This window comes from Hyalella azteca, unplaced genomic scaffold (assembly GCF_000764305.2).
Source record: "Hyalella azteca isolate HAZT.00-mixed unplaced genomic scaffold, Hazt_2.0.2 contig14929, whole genome shotgun sequence".
Taxonomy (NCBI): domain Eukaryota; kingdom Metazoa; phylum Arthropoda; class Malacostraca; order Amphipoda; family Hyalellidae; genus Hyalella; species Hyalella azteca.
The window spans coordinates 78,444-100,274 of record NW_025944795.1 but is presented as its reverse complement, the minus strand read 5'-3'; the positions used below and the strand labels follow the sequence as shown (position 1 = coordinate 100,274).

At 34.2% G+C, this 21,831-nt stretch overlaps 1 protein-coding gene and 1 long non-coding RNA gene across 3 annotated transcripts; both read left to right on the top strand.

Moving 5' to 3' along the window:
- The first annotated feature begins 405 nt into the window (after positions 1 to 405).
- LOC108681096 lies at positions 406 to 2,306 on the top strand. The gene is made up of 3 exons (XR_001931467.2): positions 406 to 446; positions 713 to 864; positions 1,588 to 2,306. It is a non-coding gene; the product is annotated as an uncharacterized LOC108681096 (long non-coding RNA).
- Positions 2,307 to 5,572: 3,266 nt separating this feature from the next.
- Positions 5,573 to 12,344, top strand: LOC108681095. 2 transcript variants are annotated; one of them, XM_018170082.2, is made up of 7 exons: positions 5,573 to 5,895; positions 6,980 to 7,149; positions 7,871 to 8,033; positions 8,303 to 8,362; positions 8,858 to 8,986; positions 10,354 to 10,473; positions 11,569 to 12,344. In XM_018170082.2, the coding sequence occupies exons 1-7, from the start codon at positions 5,800 to 5,802 to the stop codon at positions 11,815 to 11,817; spliced, it is 987 nt and encodes a 328-aa protein (XP_018025571.1). In that variant the 5' UTR covers positions 5,573 to 5,799; the 3' UTR covers positions 11,818 to 12,344. The 2 variants fall into 2 exon arrangements, with proteins under 2 accessions (XP_018025571.1, XP_018025570.1); XM_018170081.2 differs by having other exon boundaries at positions 7,868 to 8,033.
- Positions 12,345 to 21,831: the final 9,487 nt, after the last annotated feature.

Sequence of the window (21,831 nt, the reverse complement as noted above, 5' to 3'; positions counted from 1 at the left end):
TATACTGTACTATACTATACTATACTATACTATACTATACTATACTATACTNATATTATTTGCCTCACTGCAATATTATTCTCATATATTACATGGTATGTTCATAATTGACAACATTGCAATATTATTTGCCTCACTGCAATATTATTTCTCATATATTACATGGTATGTTCCAAACTGACAACATTTGCAATATTATTTGCCTCACTGCAATATTATTTCTCATATATTACATGGTATGTTCCAAACTGACAACATTTGCAATATTATTTGCCTCACTGCAATATTATTCTCATATATTACATGGTATGTTCATAATTGACAACATTGCAATATTATTTGCCTCACTGCAATATTATTTCTCATATATTACATGGTATGTTCCAAACTCACAACATTTGCAATATTATTTGCCTCACTGCAATATTATTCTCATATATTACATGGTATGTTCATAATTGACAACATTGCAATATTACTTGCCTCACTGCAATATTATTCCTCATATATAACATGGTATGTTCATAATTGACAACATTACAATATTATTTACCTCAATGCAATATCTTTACCTCCCACTATCTCTTGACGTTTCGTGGTAATCGATAAGTGTTAAATGTTTTACTAAGTCCTCAGTTAAATCGATCACCCTACCATGACTTTGTAAGACATTCATCAGTGATCTTTTTAATTGGAAATTTATCTTCAACAGGTTTTTTTACAGAGGGTTTACCAAAAGAGATTCTTATTCATACCAAGTCCAGACCTCGCCGCGTGTCGCCGTCGCCGTATTTTTCTTGCTGTTCACACTTGCCGTTTGGGGTCTGTACTTTTTGGGGCGACTAATCAATATTAAAATGCAAGGTTAGTACATTTATTGGGCACCGAATTTACAGTGCAATGAAAAGTGTATAGTTAGCCGCAGTTCAACCTCTGAATGAATCTAATTTTGTAAATGTTTAATGATAAATGTTTTTACTTTCATGTCTAATTAAAAATAGCGAAAAATGAAAGATTTTCCTGTGTACCTTTAGTATATATTTAATAAAGAAGGTGAACTCAAATAAATACGGCAGAGAGAAATAAATACGACGCAGACCGAAAATCCAAATCAACACGGTAGAGAATCGACGTAGACTCAAAACCCAAATCAACACGGGAGCGAATGAACATAGGTTTAAAATATAATGTCATAATTTTAATGACAATCGTTGTAAAAATTTGCATGAATTGTGATTTTGACAGTACGCTGACTGTTCTTAAATAAATGCATGTGTAGGTCTTGTATAAAATATTATGGTAATATTTATTCGTTCACGAGACCAAATTTCAAGCATGAATATCGAATTCATCTTTGGATTTACGATATGAAATTAATCTTTAGACAATGAGTATCTAATATATACACGTTTACACGAAATATAAAAGATTCGTGAAATTTTTGTATAATTGTTAAAACAAATATATAAATCATTGACACGCGAGAAAGTTTTGTAACGTAAATCTAGAAGTATTGAACCACAAAAAACAATCCTGATTATTTTGAACTATAGATTAAATTTATTAACTATTTTTACTTTGTTTCAGGCATCCTGAAGTCTGAGTTTATCAAGAGATTCCTACCAGGCGGTCCAACAATCAACGTCAAGAAAAATAAATGACCACATAAAAAATTTCAACTCATTTCAATTTCATGATACATCATAAACTTATCCCTCTAGAAATCTACATAACGTGTCAATCTGGTTATGTGGATCGGAGAGTCTTTTACTAGCAAATTTTACTCATATTAAGCGTTACTGAGCTTTTTACTTTCATCACCGCTGCTGAAATTTAGTTCGCCTTCAATATAATGTAATCTAATAATCTAAAATACCATTAGAAATGTCAGTCTCTTAGAATGTGAGAAATTCATTTAATGAAGTAAAAATTTCACTTTACCTCATTAAATTTTATTCATTCATCTTTAGAGATTTACCCACCTTTAATAACATTATGGCCATCACCGACGATCAAAAACTAAATTCAACCGCAAAAAAAAAACGTGAAAATAACTCAGTTTGGCTGACATTTTCTCAACATTATACCATTGTTTGAAAATTGTAACACAATTTTTTTATATATAAAGTTAAAAGTTCGTGAAAGTCCGCATAGGGAACCATTGTGCATCCGCGCAGTCTGTTCATAAACATTTCCCGTTTATGCCAGTGGCATATCTTCTGTTGGCAACTAATAGGAATTTGTTCATTTTCTTCAGTGGATACGTTTGAGTTCGTCGTGTGTTTGAAGTTTTGATCCTCAGATATTTTGGTACTGGATCGTGTATTAAAATTCAGTTCGGGCTAAACTGCTAGGATGTAATATAATAGTCCGGCATTACTGTATATAATAAAACATAATATAGTGTTGTCTTGCGTATAGTGGCAGGTTCTGGTGCCAGGTGGTAAAAACAACAATCATTAAAATACTTTATTGCACATCAATCATCATTACAGACTTTCTGGATAAACTGGGATACGTAGCACATGTTCACGTGGCACAGAGGTAATTAACAGTCTTCGTTCAAACAGCTACATTCCACAACACGTGACGATGTCTTCAACTTCAAGTCCACGCTCTCACTGCTCGTTCCTAATCCGCAATCTCTATTCTCGATTCCAACTTTCTTTATACCTATATATTTAATGACCTATATATAACCTATATATTAAATAGAAGCCTAATATTAAAATAGTAAAATACAATTTACAACAAGCCCTCTACAATGTAATTGAGTTTCAAGAACTGTGTAATGAAACGTATAAAGTACCTTATAGTTTTGTGTTGATTAATAAAGATGAGCACCCCGGTTCTGGAAAATATTTCAAAATTTTAAATCAATTATATATTCCACAGAAGTATTTTTCAGGCAACCGCTCTAGGTTAAGTCCTGAGTTTTCGGTTAAAGAGTGTAGTAAAATCGGGGTAAACTCATGATTCGGGAGTAATTGGTTAATTTTGTTGGGTAAATGATCGGTACCCTGTTAAGCTGTTTATGCAGATTCGGGGTAATTGTTCGTAATAATATTGAAGGTAATTAGTTAATTTTGTTGGGTAAGATTCGGGGTAAATGATTGTGGTAACCTATGATTTAAGCTGTTTATGGAAAGTGTGACGATAGGCCTATTGTCTATACTACTTATTAATTTAAATTAGGTTAATTCAATGTCGACAGTGTAATCCGCTTGGGCATAATCATGATAAACTTAGGTACAGAAAGTAATGATAAGTAAGGTACATGTTTAATAAACACTCCATACTGATTAACCTACAATCGCATTTTAATCATTGTTTGAGTTATTCAATTATATGAAGGGCTCATTTCTACCAGTTGGACTTTAAAAACTACTAATATACAAAACTACTAAAACTAATATACAAACTACTAATATACTGTACAGTAAAGTGTACAGTGAGCACAGTGCAGTAAAGTTACAGTGAGCACAGTGCAGTAAAGTTACAGTGAGCACAGTGCAGTAAACTTACAGTGAGCACACTGCAGTCAAGTGTACAGTGTACAGTGAGCACAGTGCAGTCAAGTGTACAGTGTACAGTGAGCACAGTGCAGTAAAGTGTACCTTGAAAATATGCTATATATGATTGTATTGTATATGAAACCTTGTATATGAAACTCTTCAAGACTTCTCTTAACTATAGTCCAAATGTCTGCAGGTCAAACGCATTAGTCTGTAAATCCCGTCTTTTTCTTGACGCAGACAATTTTCTGTTTAAATCTCTGAAGATTTCTCTGAAAACCACGGTATAGTGAGCACAGTGCAGTAAATTCTACAGTGAGGACAGTGCAGTAAAGAGTACAGTGTGCAGCGTACAGTGAGCACATTGCAATAAAGTGAACAGTGTGCAGTGTACAGTGAGCACAGTGCAGTAAATTCTACAGTGAGGACAGTGCAGTAAAGAGTACAGTGTGCAGCGTACAGTGAGCACATTGCAATAAAGTGTACAGTGTGCAGTGTACAGTGAGCACAGTGCAGTAAATTGGACATAAAACACTTTGTATGATCACAATATTAAGTTTCGTTCATTTCATTGCCTATATACATACATACAACATTATGCAATCCATCAAGCCGAGACTACTTCCTCTATTCCTCATTATTATTATTAATGCTAGGATTACATTGCTGCAACAAAGAAGTGACTTGTCCATCGTCCACACACGATGCACTGGAGTGTCGTAACTGACGAGCTGTGACCGAAACAAGTGACGTACAAAACGTAATGTCATGTCTCACGCGATGTACGCTACTCCATCTTAGTTATTTATTCGGGATAGTGAAACAGTACAAACAACAGCTCCTTAATTATTTATTCGGGATAGTGAAACAGTACGAACGACAGCTCATTATTTATTTATTTGGATAGTGAAACAGTATGAACGACAGCTCCTTAGTTATTTATTTGGGATAGTGAAACAGCACGAACGACAGCTCCCTTAGTTATTTATTTGGATATNGTTATTTATTGGGATAGTGAAACAGTACGAACGACAGCTCCCTTAGTTATTTATTGGGATTATGAAACAGTACGAACGACAGCTCCTTAGTTATTTATTTGGAATAGTGAAGCAGTACGAACGACAGCTCCCTTAGTTATTTATTGGGATTATGAAACAGTACGAACGACAGCTCCTTAGTTATTTATTCGGGATAGTGAACTGGTAGAAATTTCTTGGTGCACGGCAGATACCTCTATTACTTATTCAAGATAATGACATAATATCAAATACTTTTTATATATAAATGCATTTATCAAAATAACAAAATCTTTCAACCAATTTCATGGCGCATTTGTTTTAATTGTCTTCTTCAAATAAATGGATAGTTAGTAAATATTATAAATTTTACGATCACATATACTTTATAAATCTAATTTTAACCGGTTGCAATTTTTGTTTTTTATTTTAAGACAGTTTTTAAGACAGTTAATTCCGGCAAGGGAAAAACCTGGGAAAACCTGTTCTTGGACCATCAAAACAGAAATCCTGTCTTATACAACTAATCACGATTATAAAGTGCAATTTATTACTGAATTCATAATTGCACGTCTTAGTTTATTCTCCGAATCCTGTGGCGTGCTCCGGATGACCAAGGGGAGGCTGGAGTATATAAAGGCGGTCACCCTGAACCGACCCTCACAACCGTGTACGCTTCGTTGGTGTGCGCACTTGTGTCAATGAGCTGTGCTATAACAATTATGAACATTGAAAATATCTATATACAAATTTGGATTAATAATAAATTATTGTCATTTAAAAATCATTGCAGAAAATTCTCTTAGTTTGTGAAAAAAATTTGAATGCAAAAAACATGGACGAGAGCTGTGTGTGCTTTTTTCTTTATCTGTGCACTTTGAAGGAATAAAATTTTCCCCATGTACCAGAAAAATTTACAAACTGCTATTATATCTTTTTATTTAAAGAAACTTGAACTACGCATGATCAATATGAAATTTCAAAAATTTTAAAACTAACCAATTTTCTAACAATGTATTTTTTTCGAAACTCTGAGCAAAATAGGAAACGATACTCGACCCGCACTTCGAACGCTAGATTATTTATATAGATTATTAGATTATACAGATTAATTTTACCAATCACATAAATAGCGTTTAAGTAGCAAGAAAAATTCACTCAAAGCGGGAACAAAAGCTGCATCTTTACGTCGAATAAACTTTAAAATAAAAAGTATATGTAAACACCAATAAAATACTGAAATTTTTAAGAACAATAAATCAACGGAGATGATTGTTTTTTATATGATTGTGTCATTTTTAAGTAGCGGCAGCCATGCACTGAACTCCGATGATGACTTCGTTCACAATTACGCAGTTAATCAAGTAAGCATTCAGAACTAATATAATATCATAATTATCACTCAATAAATTCCAATCGTACCGCAGTGTATTATAATGTTATCATGTTGCATATTCTAAAAAATATAATTTCTATTCTTTATTCATTGCAATGCCCGCGATTAATAGATTTTATGAAAGAAGAAAAAAAGCATATAACCTAATATTCATCAAATAATCAATCATGTGTTCGAAATTTAATGTATATATGATATGCCTTAATAAAATGGCTATTTATTGATTATTATTTTCTTTATTTATCTTTGATGTATGATGAATAAATTATTTTCCAATAATTCAGGCCGAACTTTCCACTACAATATTTTTGCCCTAATCCAAGCGACTATGTTCACCTAGTCAAAATTATTCACCTGGCATTAATAATATTATTTTTCAAATTTTAGTACTCTATTCTTATGGTCTTAACTTCCAATTATTTTCCAAGTCAACTCTTCTTCTGAATATTAATTCTCTGTTATCATATTTTCAGAGTGATGTTTCTACGGGTTTTTATTTTTTAATCATCATTTTTCAATAATTTTTTTTCTCGCTATTTAATTTAGTGCTCTCAAACTCTGGATATAGCGGGGCTGTCTGGGCGACGACTTAGCCTATCCTTTCAACCACACGATTATGAATTAAATTTTTCCCCATCATTTCTTAACTTAACATTCTTTGGGGCCGCAGAATACAGAATTGAATAGTTAAATTTTCTCCTCATCATTCTACAACAAATTCGCAGTTTCCAGATGTGGCGGGATTGTATGGACGATCGACGACTAGTCGATCGCGCGTAGCCACACAAAAAAGAATCAAACAATTAATTTTTTTCATCATTCCACCGCATATAACCCTCATATTCAGATGTGGCGGGACTGCCTAGGCGACGACTTGACCTATTCTTGTAGCCACTCAATAATAATATACATTTTTCCCCATCATTCCACCACATAATCCTCAACCACAGATGTCGCGGGATTGCCTGTGCGACGACTAGTCATTCGCGAGGATCCCTCAATAATCAATTAAATTTTTCCCCATCATTCCACCACATAATCCTCATGTGCAGATGTGGCGGGACTGCCTAGGCGACGACTTGTCGTTCGCGTGGAGCCGCAAGGTGGAGCTGCTGACGCTGGCCTGCAGCAGGAGGCTCCCTAAAGTCCCCAGCAGCAGCACCCAGACCGGCAGAACGCCACGCCAGCGGCAAGCCTCGGTCACCTCCGAGCTTGGACTGACGTGCGTTTAATATCTATAAACTATAATTATTGTCCTATATAAACGAGAAATACGGATTAACGTTTATTTTATCTATAAACTATAGAGATTGTCAAATTACAGCAAGAAAATACGGACTGACGTGCGTTTAATATTATAAACTATAATTATTGCCATATTTCAGCAAGAAAATACGGATTAACGAGCGTTTTATGTCCTTTACCTATAAACTAAAGTGATTGCAATATTTCAGTAAGAATATACGGATTACCGTGCGTTTTATGTCTATAAACTATAGTGATTGCCATATTACAGCGAGAAAATACGGATTAGCATTTATTTTATCTATAAACTATAGTGATTTTCATATTTCAGCAAGAAAATACGGATTAACGTAAGTTTTATGTCTATAAACTATAGTTATTGTCATATTTCAGCATGAATATACGGATAAACGTGCGTTTTATGTCTATAAACCAAAGTGATTGTTACATTTCAGTAAGAATATACGGATTAACGTGCGTTTTATATCTATAAACTATAGTGATTGTTATATTTTCGCGTGATACGGATTAACGTGCTTTTTACTTTTGAGATAGATACAAGTTTTATTTCAAGATAGATACAAATCTGACTCAAAATTCAAATTTCGTTTTGATTTCCAATCATATATTGATACAAAATTTTAAGCACGTTTTAAGCTCGCCTGTAATAAATATCACAACAACTTCCTACCTAGCAGAGCATCCCAACTTTTCGTGACCAATCCACCGGAGTTGACGCATCATCGATCCAGCTCCGGGCTTCAGACCATCCAGCATCATCCGTCCATTCTGTCCAGCTCTGTCAAGACGCATCCAGACCTTTCAATTAACGCCATCCAGCCTATTTGGTTCACGCTGTTTGTTAGTATGCCAAAATTAAGTCATTTAAAGCAGAAATTAGTTTTTTTCTAAATTATAGTTTAATCAAACATTTTATACCTCTTTATTGCAGTTCTTCAAGCAGTTTATTTAATGAACCAATGCAGTTGGTATTTAAGATCGATGATTTCATTTTTTCATGTGTGTTTTTTTAATAAACATTCAATTACCCTCTCAATATTTATTGCATTTACTGAACTTTCATCCCACTCACTATTATCCTTATTATATTATTATTATTTTACCAACAGGATCAGATTCCTATTTTCGTTCATCCTGTGGACGGCGAAAATATCTTGAGATCACGGCAGGTGAGAAGTGCTTCGAAGGAGAGAAATGAATTCTAAATTGAAAATTAAAACTTGAATAGTAATTCCATAACGTCATCAGATTTATTACTCAAAACAGACAATTAATAGTTTTGATATTACGTTAGGTATGATGAGTTTACAGGAAAATCATGGCATAGTATGAATGATATGTTTAATTAAACTGGGCAGTGATAACACTTAATTTTTAAAAAGTGAAATTATTCTTTTTTTTTTTTGAACGTAAATCACTAAAATGAATGTGGACATTATACACTTTGAGAACTTGCATCAATAATTTATTAAAAATTTAATTATGTTATTTAATACTGATTATTTATAATACCAGGAAATTTTTTATCATGTTATTAATGGGTAGAACTATCGCATTTTTATCTATCAGCATGAAATAAAAATTTTCATTGTGTTATTAATACATGAAAACAAACACTCATTCTTATTTCTTATTGTAAATTGAAAATTTCCATTTCTAATCAGCGAAGACAAATAAGACAGGAAGACAAGGATGACGCGTTCAGAGCGTTCGTCCAGAACATGCTGGACCGGGAACGCCGTGTCAAGGAGCAACTCGACAACCATACCTGCGTCCTGGAGGCCCTTGGAGTTGTGAGTCTTGCTCCATGGAGTCGTGAGTCTTGCCCTCAGGGTCCTTGGAGTCGTGAGTGTTGTCGCATGCTGGAAAGGGAAAGTAGAAGCCCTTGGAGTCGTGATTCTTGTTCCATGGAGTCATGAGTCTTGCTCTCAGGTTCCTTGGAGTCGTGAGCCTTGCTCCATGGAGCCGTGAGTCTTGCCCTCAGGGTCCTTGGAGTCGTGAGTGTTGTCCCATGCTGGAAAGGGAAAGTGGAAGCCCTTGGAGTCGTGATTCTTGTTCCATGGAGTCATGAGTCTTGCTCTCAGGTTCCTTGGAGTCGTGAGTCTTGCTCCATGGAGCCGTGAGTCTTGCCCTCAGGGTCCTTGGATTCGTGAGTGTTGTCCCATGCTGGAAAGGGAAAGTGGAAGCCCTTGGAGTCGTGATTCTTGCTCCATGGAGTCATGAGTCTTGCTCTCAGGTTCCTTGGAGCCGTGAGTCTTGCTCTCAGGGTCCTTGGAGTCGTGAGTCTAGCTCCATGGAGCCGCGAGTCTTGCCCTAAGGGTCCTTGGAGTCGTGGGTGTTGCTCCATGCTTGAGTTCTCAGGGTCCTTGGAGTAGTGAGTGTTGCTCCATGGAGCCAAGTCTTGATCTCAGGGTCCTTGGAGTCGTGAGTGTTGCTCCATGGAGCCATAAGTCTTGATCTCATGGTCCTTGGAGTCGTAAGTGTTGCTCAATGCTGGAGTTCTAAGGGGCAAAGTGGAAGCACTTGGAGTAGTTAGTGATGCTCCATGCTGGAGTTTTTAGGGCTCATGGAGTCGTGAGTTTTGCATCATCTGAATATATAAAAATGTCAGCATGGTTAGTGAATTTTGGACTGTAAGTGCCCGGTTTCGCCATTCGTTAGTATGTGGTTATACCCGAAAAATTGCTCTATCTTTTTGCCTTGAAAATTTAGATGTGCAGCAAAAAGTTTCTGAAAATCCTTTTATCACTCTAGAGAAACTATTCTTTACATTAATTTTCGATCGATATGAAACTCTTCAAGACTTCTCTTAGCACTAGTCCAAATGTCTGCAGAACAAACGCATTATTATGTAAACCACGTCTCTTACTTGACGCAGATTATGTTCTGTCTATATCTCTGAAGCATTACTCTGAAAACCACGACGTCTATTTATGACGCAGATCAATTAGGACAGTAAACTGCGTTTCTGTTTGACGCACTAATATGAAAACAGAGTTTTATTTCACGACGCAGATCAATGAGGAGGGTGAACTGCGTTTCTGTTTGACGCACTAATATGAAAAAGAGTTTTATTGCACGACGCAGATCAACGTGGAAGGTAAACTGCGTTTCTGTTTGGCGCACTAATATGAAAACAGAGTTTTATTTCATGACGCAGATTAATGAGGACGGTGAACTGCGTTTTGATGTCATTAAAGAGAACACAAGTCGAGCCAACCTGCCTCCTGAAGTGAAGGAGGACTTCATACGAGCTCTGGACGAGTGTCACCGAGTCACTGTACGTATAATGGCATTTATCGCTATTTTCTATTGCTAAAATCTATAGCAAATAGTTTTTTAGCTATTCTCACTAGCTAAAACCTATAGAAAAATTTCTTTTAGTTTTTTCTATAACTAAAATCTCTAGAAAATAGTTTTTAAAGCCATTTTAAATAGATAAAATAGCTAGATTTATCTAGCTCCTTTGCTGCTGTTTCTTGCAATATAGTAAATGTATGCACTGTACAAAAGAACAGTGAGAAAAAGGTTTGCCCGGCCTTCTAGTGTCCAACTGCTCCGTGAAAACAACCCGTTTCGCCGTTTTTTTATATGGTATGGGTTTATTGTTTTAAATTGAAAAAACGGCGACACGGTGATTTTTTCACGTTCTGGCCTACCACTGAAATGCCGTTGAGACCTTTTCTCGTCGATTTTCCGAGCAATGTGTTCCAGTTAAACATGTTTTTCTTGCGATGTACATTAAGTTAGAGTAGATTATTGGAATTTAAGGTATATTGCACGTTGTGTTTCATACCTGTAAAAATGGATTAGCAGTAATCCTTTGTTTTTCCGCATTTGTTTAAGCTTTTATTCGCACTCCTGTTATCGCTTAAAGGTATGGCAAAATATTCCCTCTTGTTGGTAAATCATCAAGTTCTTAGAGTTATTTTTACCACATTTTTCACAAATGCGGTGTCACAGAATTTAAACTCAATACACCACTTTTTTGCTTATAATTTCGGTTATTCTAAGTTCAGATCTTAATTTGATATATTTAAATACCTGTTAGGTTTACGTTTTATATGCCCTAGAAAAATTATGCTAACTTTTTCTATTCCATGACAAAATACTTAGTAAGTTGAACACTACACATTCTCGAATTTTTTCAAAATTTTTCCATCTAATGTTCGGAATCATTAAAATCCAAAGAAAAAATTAACCTTTCCAAACAAACATTATGGCAAATTTAATCGTTTTAATTACTCCAATGTTCAAAAATTATAGTCAACACATTTACACATAGATATTTACAGCATATATATCCAATTTAGTAAATATAACCTCTCTAATTAATCCTATGTCCATTACAATACCCATTATTTGTATTCACCAGGGCTGCGAGACGTTCATCCCACATCTGGCCAGCACCAACATCCAGCGCGTGTTATCGTTCATGCAATGCACGCGCAATCGTCAACAAATGGCATGCATCAAAGCAGGACTCAAGTCATTTATTCAAGACAACATTGCACAGAAAACAGGGTCCAGAGTTATAGACTTGGACGCTATGGTTAACAGGATCTATTACATCAACCAAGTTACAGCGCTAGACGGAGATATCAACAACATGTTCTTCCCGTAGACAAAATACAGAACTGTGAACTTTATTCTTGAATCACGTTGAATTATAAAATAATTCATAAATCGAATTTTAAAAATACTGAACCAAAAGGGGATTGCTCTGGAAAATCAAATGGTTCATCCACATATGTATAGATAAAATGTACAATTCGAAAAATCTCGAAATGTTTGACCTATAGTGAAAAAACGAGCACTTAAACCGAAAGTTCATCGAATAATGTTGAGGAATAGAGACATTCTTGTCGAGAAGTTAATTGAACATTAGGTCGATCGAAAGTTATGTTAATGGCATGGTCACTGAAATGTATTGAATTGACTTCTGGACAATTGTTTTCAATCGGAACGACGATTCCGTGGAAATCTGAGTTTCAAATCAGGACTCAATCCAAAATGATTACTTCGAAAATTTCCATTACTTAGGTTAGATATTTCGTCGGAACTTGTGGTATTTCAATAAACTAATTTGTACGATTCCATTATTAGGTTAAATTAATTTCACTTAAATCAATTAAATTCATTATTCATATACGGTTTGGTTCATTGGAATGGTGAGTGTGGAAGGCCTTTTAAAAAAATAAATAAAGTTTACCAACATGAGTTACCATTAATTTTCTACAAACTATCACATAATATTAAAAAACTTATAAAAATTGTATTACTGTACATTTGAGAAATATTTATATAAATAGTTTGATTTCATTTCATACAAGAAATAGTTAATTTTTTAATATTGGAATTATTTTTGCCGATATTAAAATAGCTTTAAATTGTACCAGCATGAAGTTTGGGATGTAACCCGTCTCAATTAGTAACCTAACTTAGGTTAATTCGGATCTCATATTTAATAATTACTTATATCAGTTAAAATAAAAATTATGACTACAACGAGATGGTTATATTTTTCTAAAGTTTTGGCGTCTGAGTTTCTAGTCTTTGTTTATGATAACTAAATATCTAATCTTCACCAATTTTGACAGTTTAATATATATCTCGAAGAATCACTTACAAATATTTTATGCATTTTTGCGGAAAGAAAAATTTCGCATCCATGCCAAAAAAAGACTGTTGCAAATATTTTTATTCTTATACATTTCAACCATATACGAAACTATGTGTTTGCGAACAGACATTAGAAACGATGAACAATATGAAGACTGATAGAGTATGTGAAGGAGAATTTTCATGGCTTTTATGTGTTAATTGTAATATTGTTTAGACAAAACGAATAAAATGTTGCTATTAATATTCAGTTGTATTTTTATCCGTCTGGAAATGTCTCCATAAAAAGATAATAATTCGATGAAAAACTCACTTTAAATATTATTATCTTCTTTTAGTCATCTCCGGGATACACCAAATCCGATACACTCCAAATTAAAATCTTTTTACAATCTTTATATTATTATAATCGTTGCATATAGGAGCTACGATTCTAGCTTCTAACTCTGTAGAAATCTAGATTTTAAACATTTAGATTTACTCGGCAAATCTAGCTGAGCATTTATTTCTAAACCATTATACCTATAGTATTAAATGTATTCATCTGATTATATACTTACATGCATTAGTTCCAGTTCTCGTTGCATTATTCAATTTACTCAATAAAGTACGAGTCTTACGATTTTATATAATTTAGTAATACGAGAAAATAGGCATCTTATAATAGTAGATTTTCGCTCACTTCTCAACTATTTTGCGCTTTCGAAAATTTTAAAATAGACGCACCAATAAGTACTAATCTTTAGAACCATCATCTTTAGTTTGATGTCATGAATTTTTCACTTTTATTAATAAAATTGGTATAATTTCATAACCAGAAATGCAAACATTTCCTCCACTGTGCATTCCAACAAGGCAAGGGACATCAATTATAAAAACAAAAAGATCATTTTAATGAAAATTACGAACGGCGAAAGCTATTTGGTTTCGTCTATGCATTTTTTCATAATCATACGGCTCATTTTATTGTATTTCTATGTTCTGGAAAAATTATTCCTTAGTCAGATGTTAAACAAAGAACATAGACTAGGGGGTTCGATCTTTAATGAAGGTTTTGGAACTGATATATTCAATTATTAGCTAATTATAATAGATGAATGTAAAATTTACACAAAATTTTAATACAAAATTAAGAAATGCAAGTCACTTCTGTTTCTTTTTATATCAGTTGCAACTCCCTTTAAAATTCAAATGTATAAATCCAATTTTTAGGATAATAGCAAGGCAATGTGGGGTTTTGTATTTACTTTACTTTTTTATTTAACTTAATACTAGTTTTCCAATTTTTAAGTTAACGATTACCCTTTTGAATATTAGGTGGCTCGCTTTACATACAGCTTCATTATTATATCATTATATTACATAGCAAATGATATTTTCTTATGTAGTTTTGAACTCTAACAAATGGAGAGCGCACTGCTCAATGAAAGTCAATCTGTGGCGCTTGTGTTTCATCCACATGAATTCCGCACGAATTCCCAGTAATTGATGGGAGCTTATATACATGTATACTGTAGCTGTCCTTCACTCATAGCCGAAGACTGTAATGAATTTTACTCGACAGGATAAGACATTGATTTTACACGACACTGTCAGCCATTATAATGATTTATAGACGACACGATAAGACATTACAACGAATTTTGCATGACACATTAAGACATTACAATGAATTTTGCACGACGCGATAAGACATCGTAATGAATTTTACACGAAACGGTCTGGCATAAAATAATGAATTTTACACGAAACGATAAGAAGTTATAATACATTTTACACAACACGATAAGAAGCTATAATTAATTTTGTAAGACATGACCAGAGGTTATAACGAACGAATCATTCTTTGGTTATAATCAGTTTTCAATGAAAAAATCATTCTAAACTAAAAACAATATTTCCATCAACTCAAGTTCATTCGAGTCCTCGGATGCAAATAATATCATTGAAGGTAGTTAATGTATCAGTAGAATCAGAGTTAAAATCATTCGACTTCCATTTTTCCTCTATATTCCAACCTTATGATGCTCCGTGTGACAAAACCTACGTTTTGTATGTGCGGTGTTGAACAACATCGTGCGTGTCACGCAAGGCCCGTATCCTGGTCACGCTCGCTCTCGCAAGTGTCCTAAATGTCTCGCAAGTGTCCTAAATGTCTCGCAAGAGTACCAATGCTGCTCTACATATTATATATTGAGAAACTGCTCGAAGAAACGCTAGGTATAACGTATAATTCCAGTCAGGAAACGGTGACTGGAAGAGATGCATCGGGAGTCGCAAAGAGGTATATGCCTATTTTCGGTTTTATTTTCATCAGTATTTTGTAAAATGAGAATGTTAAAATATTATATAAATATAATATATTATTAAATAATAATGATAATAATATAATAATAATAACATAAATAATGATAAGAACTTCTAATAATATAGAATGATTTTAATTTTTATACCTTAAAAAATATTATTGTACACATGCGTCCATTAAATCTCTAAACGAAAAAATTTGATTTGAAGCATAGTAATTAAATCAAAGCATTTTGTAATATGTAATTTCATGAAATATTTTAAAATTCAAGGTCATCTCTACTAGTTTTTCATTTGCTAGTTATTTGAACAGCGTTAAAAAATTATCATGCTAAGGAGGAGTTTGAAAATTAAAGTTTTATTAATAACAATAGTAATTATCTACCAGCATCAATAGTTATTTATTTAAAAAATCCAATATCCTTATTTGATTTTTTAAATAAATAACTTAAATAAATAGCACACCATTATAAGATAATCACCAACCATAAAATAATTTTCTTTCTTCAATTGCGCACAAAACTTGGTTCGAGCATCGCTATTAATTGAATCGAGGCAGAAAAAAACTTGAATTACAAGTAAGAAAGTATGGCTCGAACCATAAAGAAGAACTCGTGTAAAAAGTTATTAATACATTTTTCCTTCTATTAGATTGGTAATTATAAATTCGTTAGGTACATTCAACGGTTTTAATGTCAGGATCACCCACTTTGGTCCACTTAAATCCTTTTATATGAAGAATTAACTCTTGAAATTCCAACTTTATTAGCAGACAATTTTATCCGTCTATCATGCCAACGATGTAAATTTTATGGCAAAATATTCATAATATCTGATAAAAAGTTGTATATTTCTTTAGTTGATTGCTTGAACAAATTTAATTTTTTTGCTTCACAAAGTGGAAACAATCCGGAGATTTTTATCGAAATTTTGGTGCAGGTCTTAGATTCTTTCACAAAATATGAAAGAAATTCTGAATAATTCTTATCTTCATTCAAATAAAAAATGGAATATCTTTATACAAAGATAATGAAATGATATTAATAGTAGAAATGACGAATGAGTGGTGAGCCAAAAAGTCAAAGTCATATAAATTGAACATGAAGGACAGTGAAAATATTTATTATTCATATTATTATATCACAATTATTTGGACATTAATCTCAATAATATGTACGCTTCAATATTTGAAACCAGCAATTATAAGTTTTGACACGATGACATTTCATGCCGATACAATGAAAGTAAAAAAAAGTGAAAATCGAAAGCGATGTTAAGTGAAAGCGAAGCTTTGTACAAATTTACCATGACAATTTTTTCATCAATAGTTCATAAAAAAAACGTACACGATATCAGGCTATACATGCGAATTTATCGATTAGTAAACTAATATTCACTAGCTAAGTACTTCATCTAATGAATAGTAGGGCATCTGAAGTAGACAATAAAAATTCAATTTGCATGAGTGGTATATAGACCGAAATAATACCTGCTCAAATCTGAACATTGCAGAATAAAGTATATATTTTTATATCCACTTGTGTCATCTTAATTTTTATGTTCAGATTTGTCTTCGACACTAGATATTTTCAAATAACTAATTATTTTACACACTTCTATTGCCTTAATTTCATAAAGTCCGGCTAATTTTTTTATGGGGAAATTAAATGAAATTTTTTACCTTTATGCTTTTGTTACCATTATTCAGAGATACACTTTTTGAAAAAATAAAAATAAAAAAAAATAAATGCATAATCACTTTGAAAATTCCTCTTGGCTTCCAATCTAAAAAGTTCAACATAAAATAATGAGCAGACCATTCCACACTCTTTTATACGAAAGATTATACTTCATGATCATACGTGAATTTTAACTTAAATTTCGACTTTAACGTAAAACTAAAACATAATTTTAAGATTTAAGAAGAATCACCACATCATATTTTCTTTCTTTATTTTGTTCAAATAATACAGAAACACTCAAATCAATACTTGGGTGAAGATAACGTTTGTAAAGGGCATAACGTTGCAATTTCATGAAGTCAGGAGCAGGCAAGACATATCGTGGTATTGCATATGCAACAAGCCTCATAGTGTGTCGTATAATACTCTTACGACACTCGCATCGTATCGTAACAAACACTTACGTCACGCTAGCAGGACAACTCTAAAAGCTTGCCTGTAACCTTCGAATAAATCGAGCATAGACAACTTTCTCAACGGCGTTAAATTTAGTTAATATATTAATGATGATTTACAATCAGTTTAAATTACGTTCTCAAAAAGTCTTCTTAGAGGTCGAAATCTGTTCACTTACATTATTTGCGTTTGCGTCAAACTTGAATCGTTAAATATACAAATAATCCCCCAATCTACTTGTCGTTGAGAATTTTAGTTTGCAATAATATCCACAATGTAGCTTGAATGTTAAAATAAAATTTTGTTTCATATATTTTTTTGGATTACGAACAAAAATATATATAATATGATAGAACAGAGCTTTTATGAATTTTAGAAATTGACAGACATTCAGGGTAGATATATTCAACGATGACCCCAACTTTTTACAGTTTTTCACATAGCGCGCGACGGAATACATCAAGAAAGTAAAGACTTTTTTCAAAATTTAGGCAGGAAAACTTCTCATTTCCAATTGCACAGCGATCTTAAGTGATCAATATTCGTCCATTTTAGTCCCTCGTCACGGTTGAGGAAATGCCATGTTTTTCAAATCCTCTGCCCTCGTCCGACACAGCCACCAATAAGCTCCATTAGTGGCAGATAATATCACACTCAATTTGTCCGTGAGTAGAGCATCTTTTGATCTTTCCGTCACATCCACCGATTATACTGGTGAGCAGCCATTGTCTTTTTCACAAGATCCCCAAAGTTTGATTGTCTGGTCGTCAATTTCGCCGTGGTAGCAGCTACAATCTATTCCGACTTGTGCCGGTTCACTGGAATTTATAGCTTGTGGTCCCACATGTTAGCTCGTAGATGAAGAATTATTTTATTTTAGTTACTGGTTCTCGGAAGCTACCAGAGCCAACGTTTTCTATGTAACGTTCTGGATGGGAGACTGTTTTACTTGCTGTAGAAGTACCTCGACGTTTGCGGTTCCTCCAAACTTGAAGACCATTTTTGCTTCGCCTCCAGACACGATGCAGAAGTCGAAAGATTCACTCTTTAAATGTAATTTTTGTTCAGTCAGCGGAGGAGTGACAATTCCTGTACTCATTTGCTTGTTGCCTTTCATAAAAAAGCTCGAAGAACAGTCTTGACGTTTATTTGCGAATAAATCTTTGAAGTTTGTCGAGTTCACTGTTGATGAATTTTGATTGATTTCCTGAGCAGTCCAGTGAATAGTTTAGTTTTTAGCATCGTCTTCATTAGACATCGAGTTGAGTGATGTAAATTGTTGATCTTTATTCAACTTCCTTTCGGTGTTCCTGCGGTGCCGTTGACTTGCCAGACTAAAATCCACAAGGAGAATGGTCGCGAACGCCAGAGCCAATGAGGCTTTCCAAGTCTTGGCTTCCATAAGCATGGTAAATTCTTGATGTTTTTTTCCCCGCTGTTCCACTCAAGTCAGAAATCGTCCACGGATCTTCTTTTCAACGAGGATCGGCAAAAAGGAAGAGTTTCTCTGGTTACATCTCGCAAAAAAAGTATCTGTGATACAAACCGACCAGATTACCATTATCAAAATTTATGTGCTTCTGCTTTCAACCATTTGTAACATTTTTACAATTGATGGCTGAGGGCGATTTTCGCCATTGCAGTTCATAGAAAATTATTAAAATGTTTAGGTAAAAATAGCATCTGCTAGCCTATTTCTTTCTATTATTCGTGGCAGGGTTGGCATTGATTAAATCAAACTTCTTAAATCATGTGATTAAATCATTTGATTTTTTATAAAAAATCATGATTTTTTATTTTTTTATTTTGTTTTTATTTTTCATATATTTAAATATATTGAGTGGCAGTCTTTAATTTATTTTGAGGTATTGTTATTCATGGTTTAGTATAAATGTACTATGACAAATTGGAATATAAACTTGTTGCCTTTAATGTGTATTAGGTTCCAATGAATTGCATTTTTTTTTGTACAGAGACATCAAGTGTTGCAATACATTGTACATAGCTAGCAGCTTAGCTATAATTCGTATAAGGCTATAAGAAATCTCTAACTAACTATTGGACTATTTGTTATATATTAATTACAATATACAATTTAAATGTGTTAGCTAGCTAATAGATGGTGAGGCAGAACCGATTGAGCAGTTTTGAGGCGAAATAAAAGATAAATGGAGGTACATAAAGAATAAAAATTATTTTCCTCGAGGTTAGCATAACATACCATTTAAAATACTTTTGAAAACCATATCAGGAAGATGTTGTCCATTAGCTGCATCACACTGTTGGAGTTATTCTCGGAGGTTTCCTACAGCACGTTCACATATATGGCGAGGTATGGCCATAACCTCTGCTGCAACAATCCGTTCCTTTAACTGTGGTAGGGTGTGAGGGCGACTTCTGAACACCCTCTCTTTTATAAGTCCCCAAAGAAAGAAATCGCAAATGCTCAAATCAGGTGACCTCGCAGGCCACTGTAAATCATCCCTCAGAGACACCAGACGTCCGGGAAACATGCGTGACATTCGGGCTGTGTGAGCTGTAGCCCCCATCCTGCTGGAACCACACGTCTTCCAATGCTTCATTTTCAACAATGTTTTCCATCCTGGGCTGCAAGAAATTTTGCAACATTGCAGCATAGCGTTCGGAATTCACTGCCACAGTTACTCCATCATCCGAGAACGACTCCAACAGTGTGTTGCAACTGCGGTAAGGGGGTGCAATCAATGACGTGGTAATAATAATATGAGCCAATAACGTGGTTGAGGTAAACCCGGAGAAATTCGGGTGATACGGTGGGTATAAAGAGCGTCCAACTTATCTTGTTTATTGTGGTCAGATTCAGCCAGACAATGCAATGCGGAGTAAACAGGCGTGAGGTAATATTTTTTTCGTGTATGATATACAGGCGAGACCTGTGGACAAAGTAACTAAATTAATCAAAGGCCTATTTAAGCATCAGCAAAGTATTTTACCAAGGCGTCATCTTAATAAAAGGCATCCGAGATTCAACACAGAATTCTAACGTTATTTTCTAACCTCCAAGCTAATTCACAATTTAGATGGCTGAATTAACCCAAGGTATTCTGATGTTGTGGCGCACACACTACTTCAATTTTCTGCGCTGCTACCACTCCACAATGCCAATTTAATCGATAGTTTTGGTAGTACGCGAAGGATAATGAATACCTTGATATTTTTCGAGGAGCATAAACTTGAGAACTTTCACATGTGACAGCCTGTCTCTTACTAACTCGTACCCAGAACCCTAATTTCAACTGTTACAACAAGAACCATCTGTTCAGTTCACTCTGAACTAATTATTTAATACAGTTATGGTAAATATATGTACAGAATGAAACGCAAAGTAAGTAATGAAAACAGAAAAGCGATTCTATCATGTTGTGGCGGTCACAACATTTCCCCCCACCAGTGGATACACTTATCCACGCCAACAAAAACGAGACGAGCCATTATAAACATATTTATATCTGTTCGCATTGCATACACTATTATTATTCGCCATATATTACAAGTAACGGTCCTATTCACCTGTGATCCGTATGTTTACCTCGAAATTATATACAAAATGGCGTCTATCGTTTAACAACATTTACATCCATAAGCATATTTGACATTCTACTATTACCACTGAAACTTTACACACCTATTAAGCATTGGAAATTGATTGGGATACATATTATGAACAGTGTATTTTTTTCTATGATAAATCAACATAAGTCTATCGTCTGACGTCCTTATACTCGTAGTAATTTACATTCTCATTTACTCGGAAAATCGTTCCATTCCTTCAGCTGTCTATGATAAACCTTTTGAATATTACCTCTATTATCCTTAACTTCGTGCTTAACCCCATTAGATTACACTTTCGTCACTAAAAAAGGACCCTCAAATTTGGGTGCTAATTTATCCCTGCTAAGATTCCCAACTCTATTAATTTTATGCGCTACATTCTGCCCTATCGTGAATGAACAAAACTTTGCATGCCCTTCTTTCCACGAATTACCAGTTTCTACGTTCACAGGTACTGCGCTAGTGCTATCATGGCTCTTCATGAGTATAAATTGAGCCGGACTACATCCTATCTGCGAATGGTACGTGTTGTTATACATCACTAATACCCTATTGATCTTATTATAATACCCTATTGATCTTATTATTGATTAAAAGCTGGATGATTGTCTGGTTACTGCGCTCTATATACATAACCATCAGACGCAGCTCTATATAGCGAGTTGAATAAATGTGTAATGTGCGAATAAATGTGCGATTCTACAATTTCGTTGAATTCCGCAGCCCTAAATTCCGGTCCATTAGCTTTTAAAATTCCGTTAGGTATCCTAATCATGCTAGGTAATACAATACTTTTGAATGCTTCGGATACGGTGTGAGGAGTTTTATTTCTTGATGGCACAGCTATCATAAACTTAGGACTAAGGTCAATGGCTACTAGCAATACAATGTTACCCCTAGATGAGCGATGAAATTAAAGTAAATCTAATGCTACTAAGTCGATCGGATGGGTTGGTTGCACTTTAAGTACAGGCGGAGTT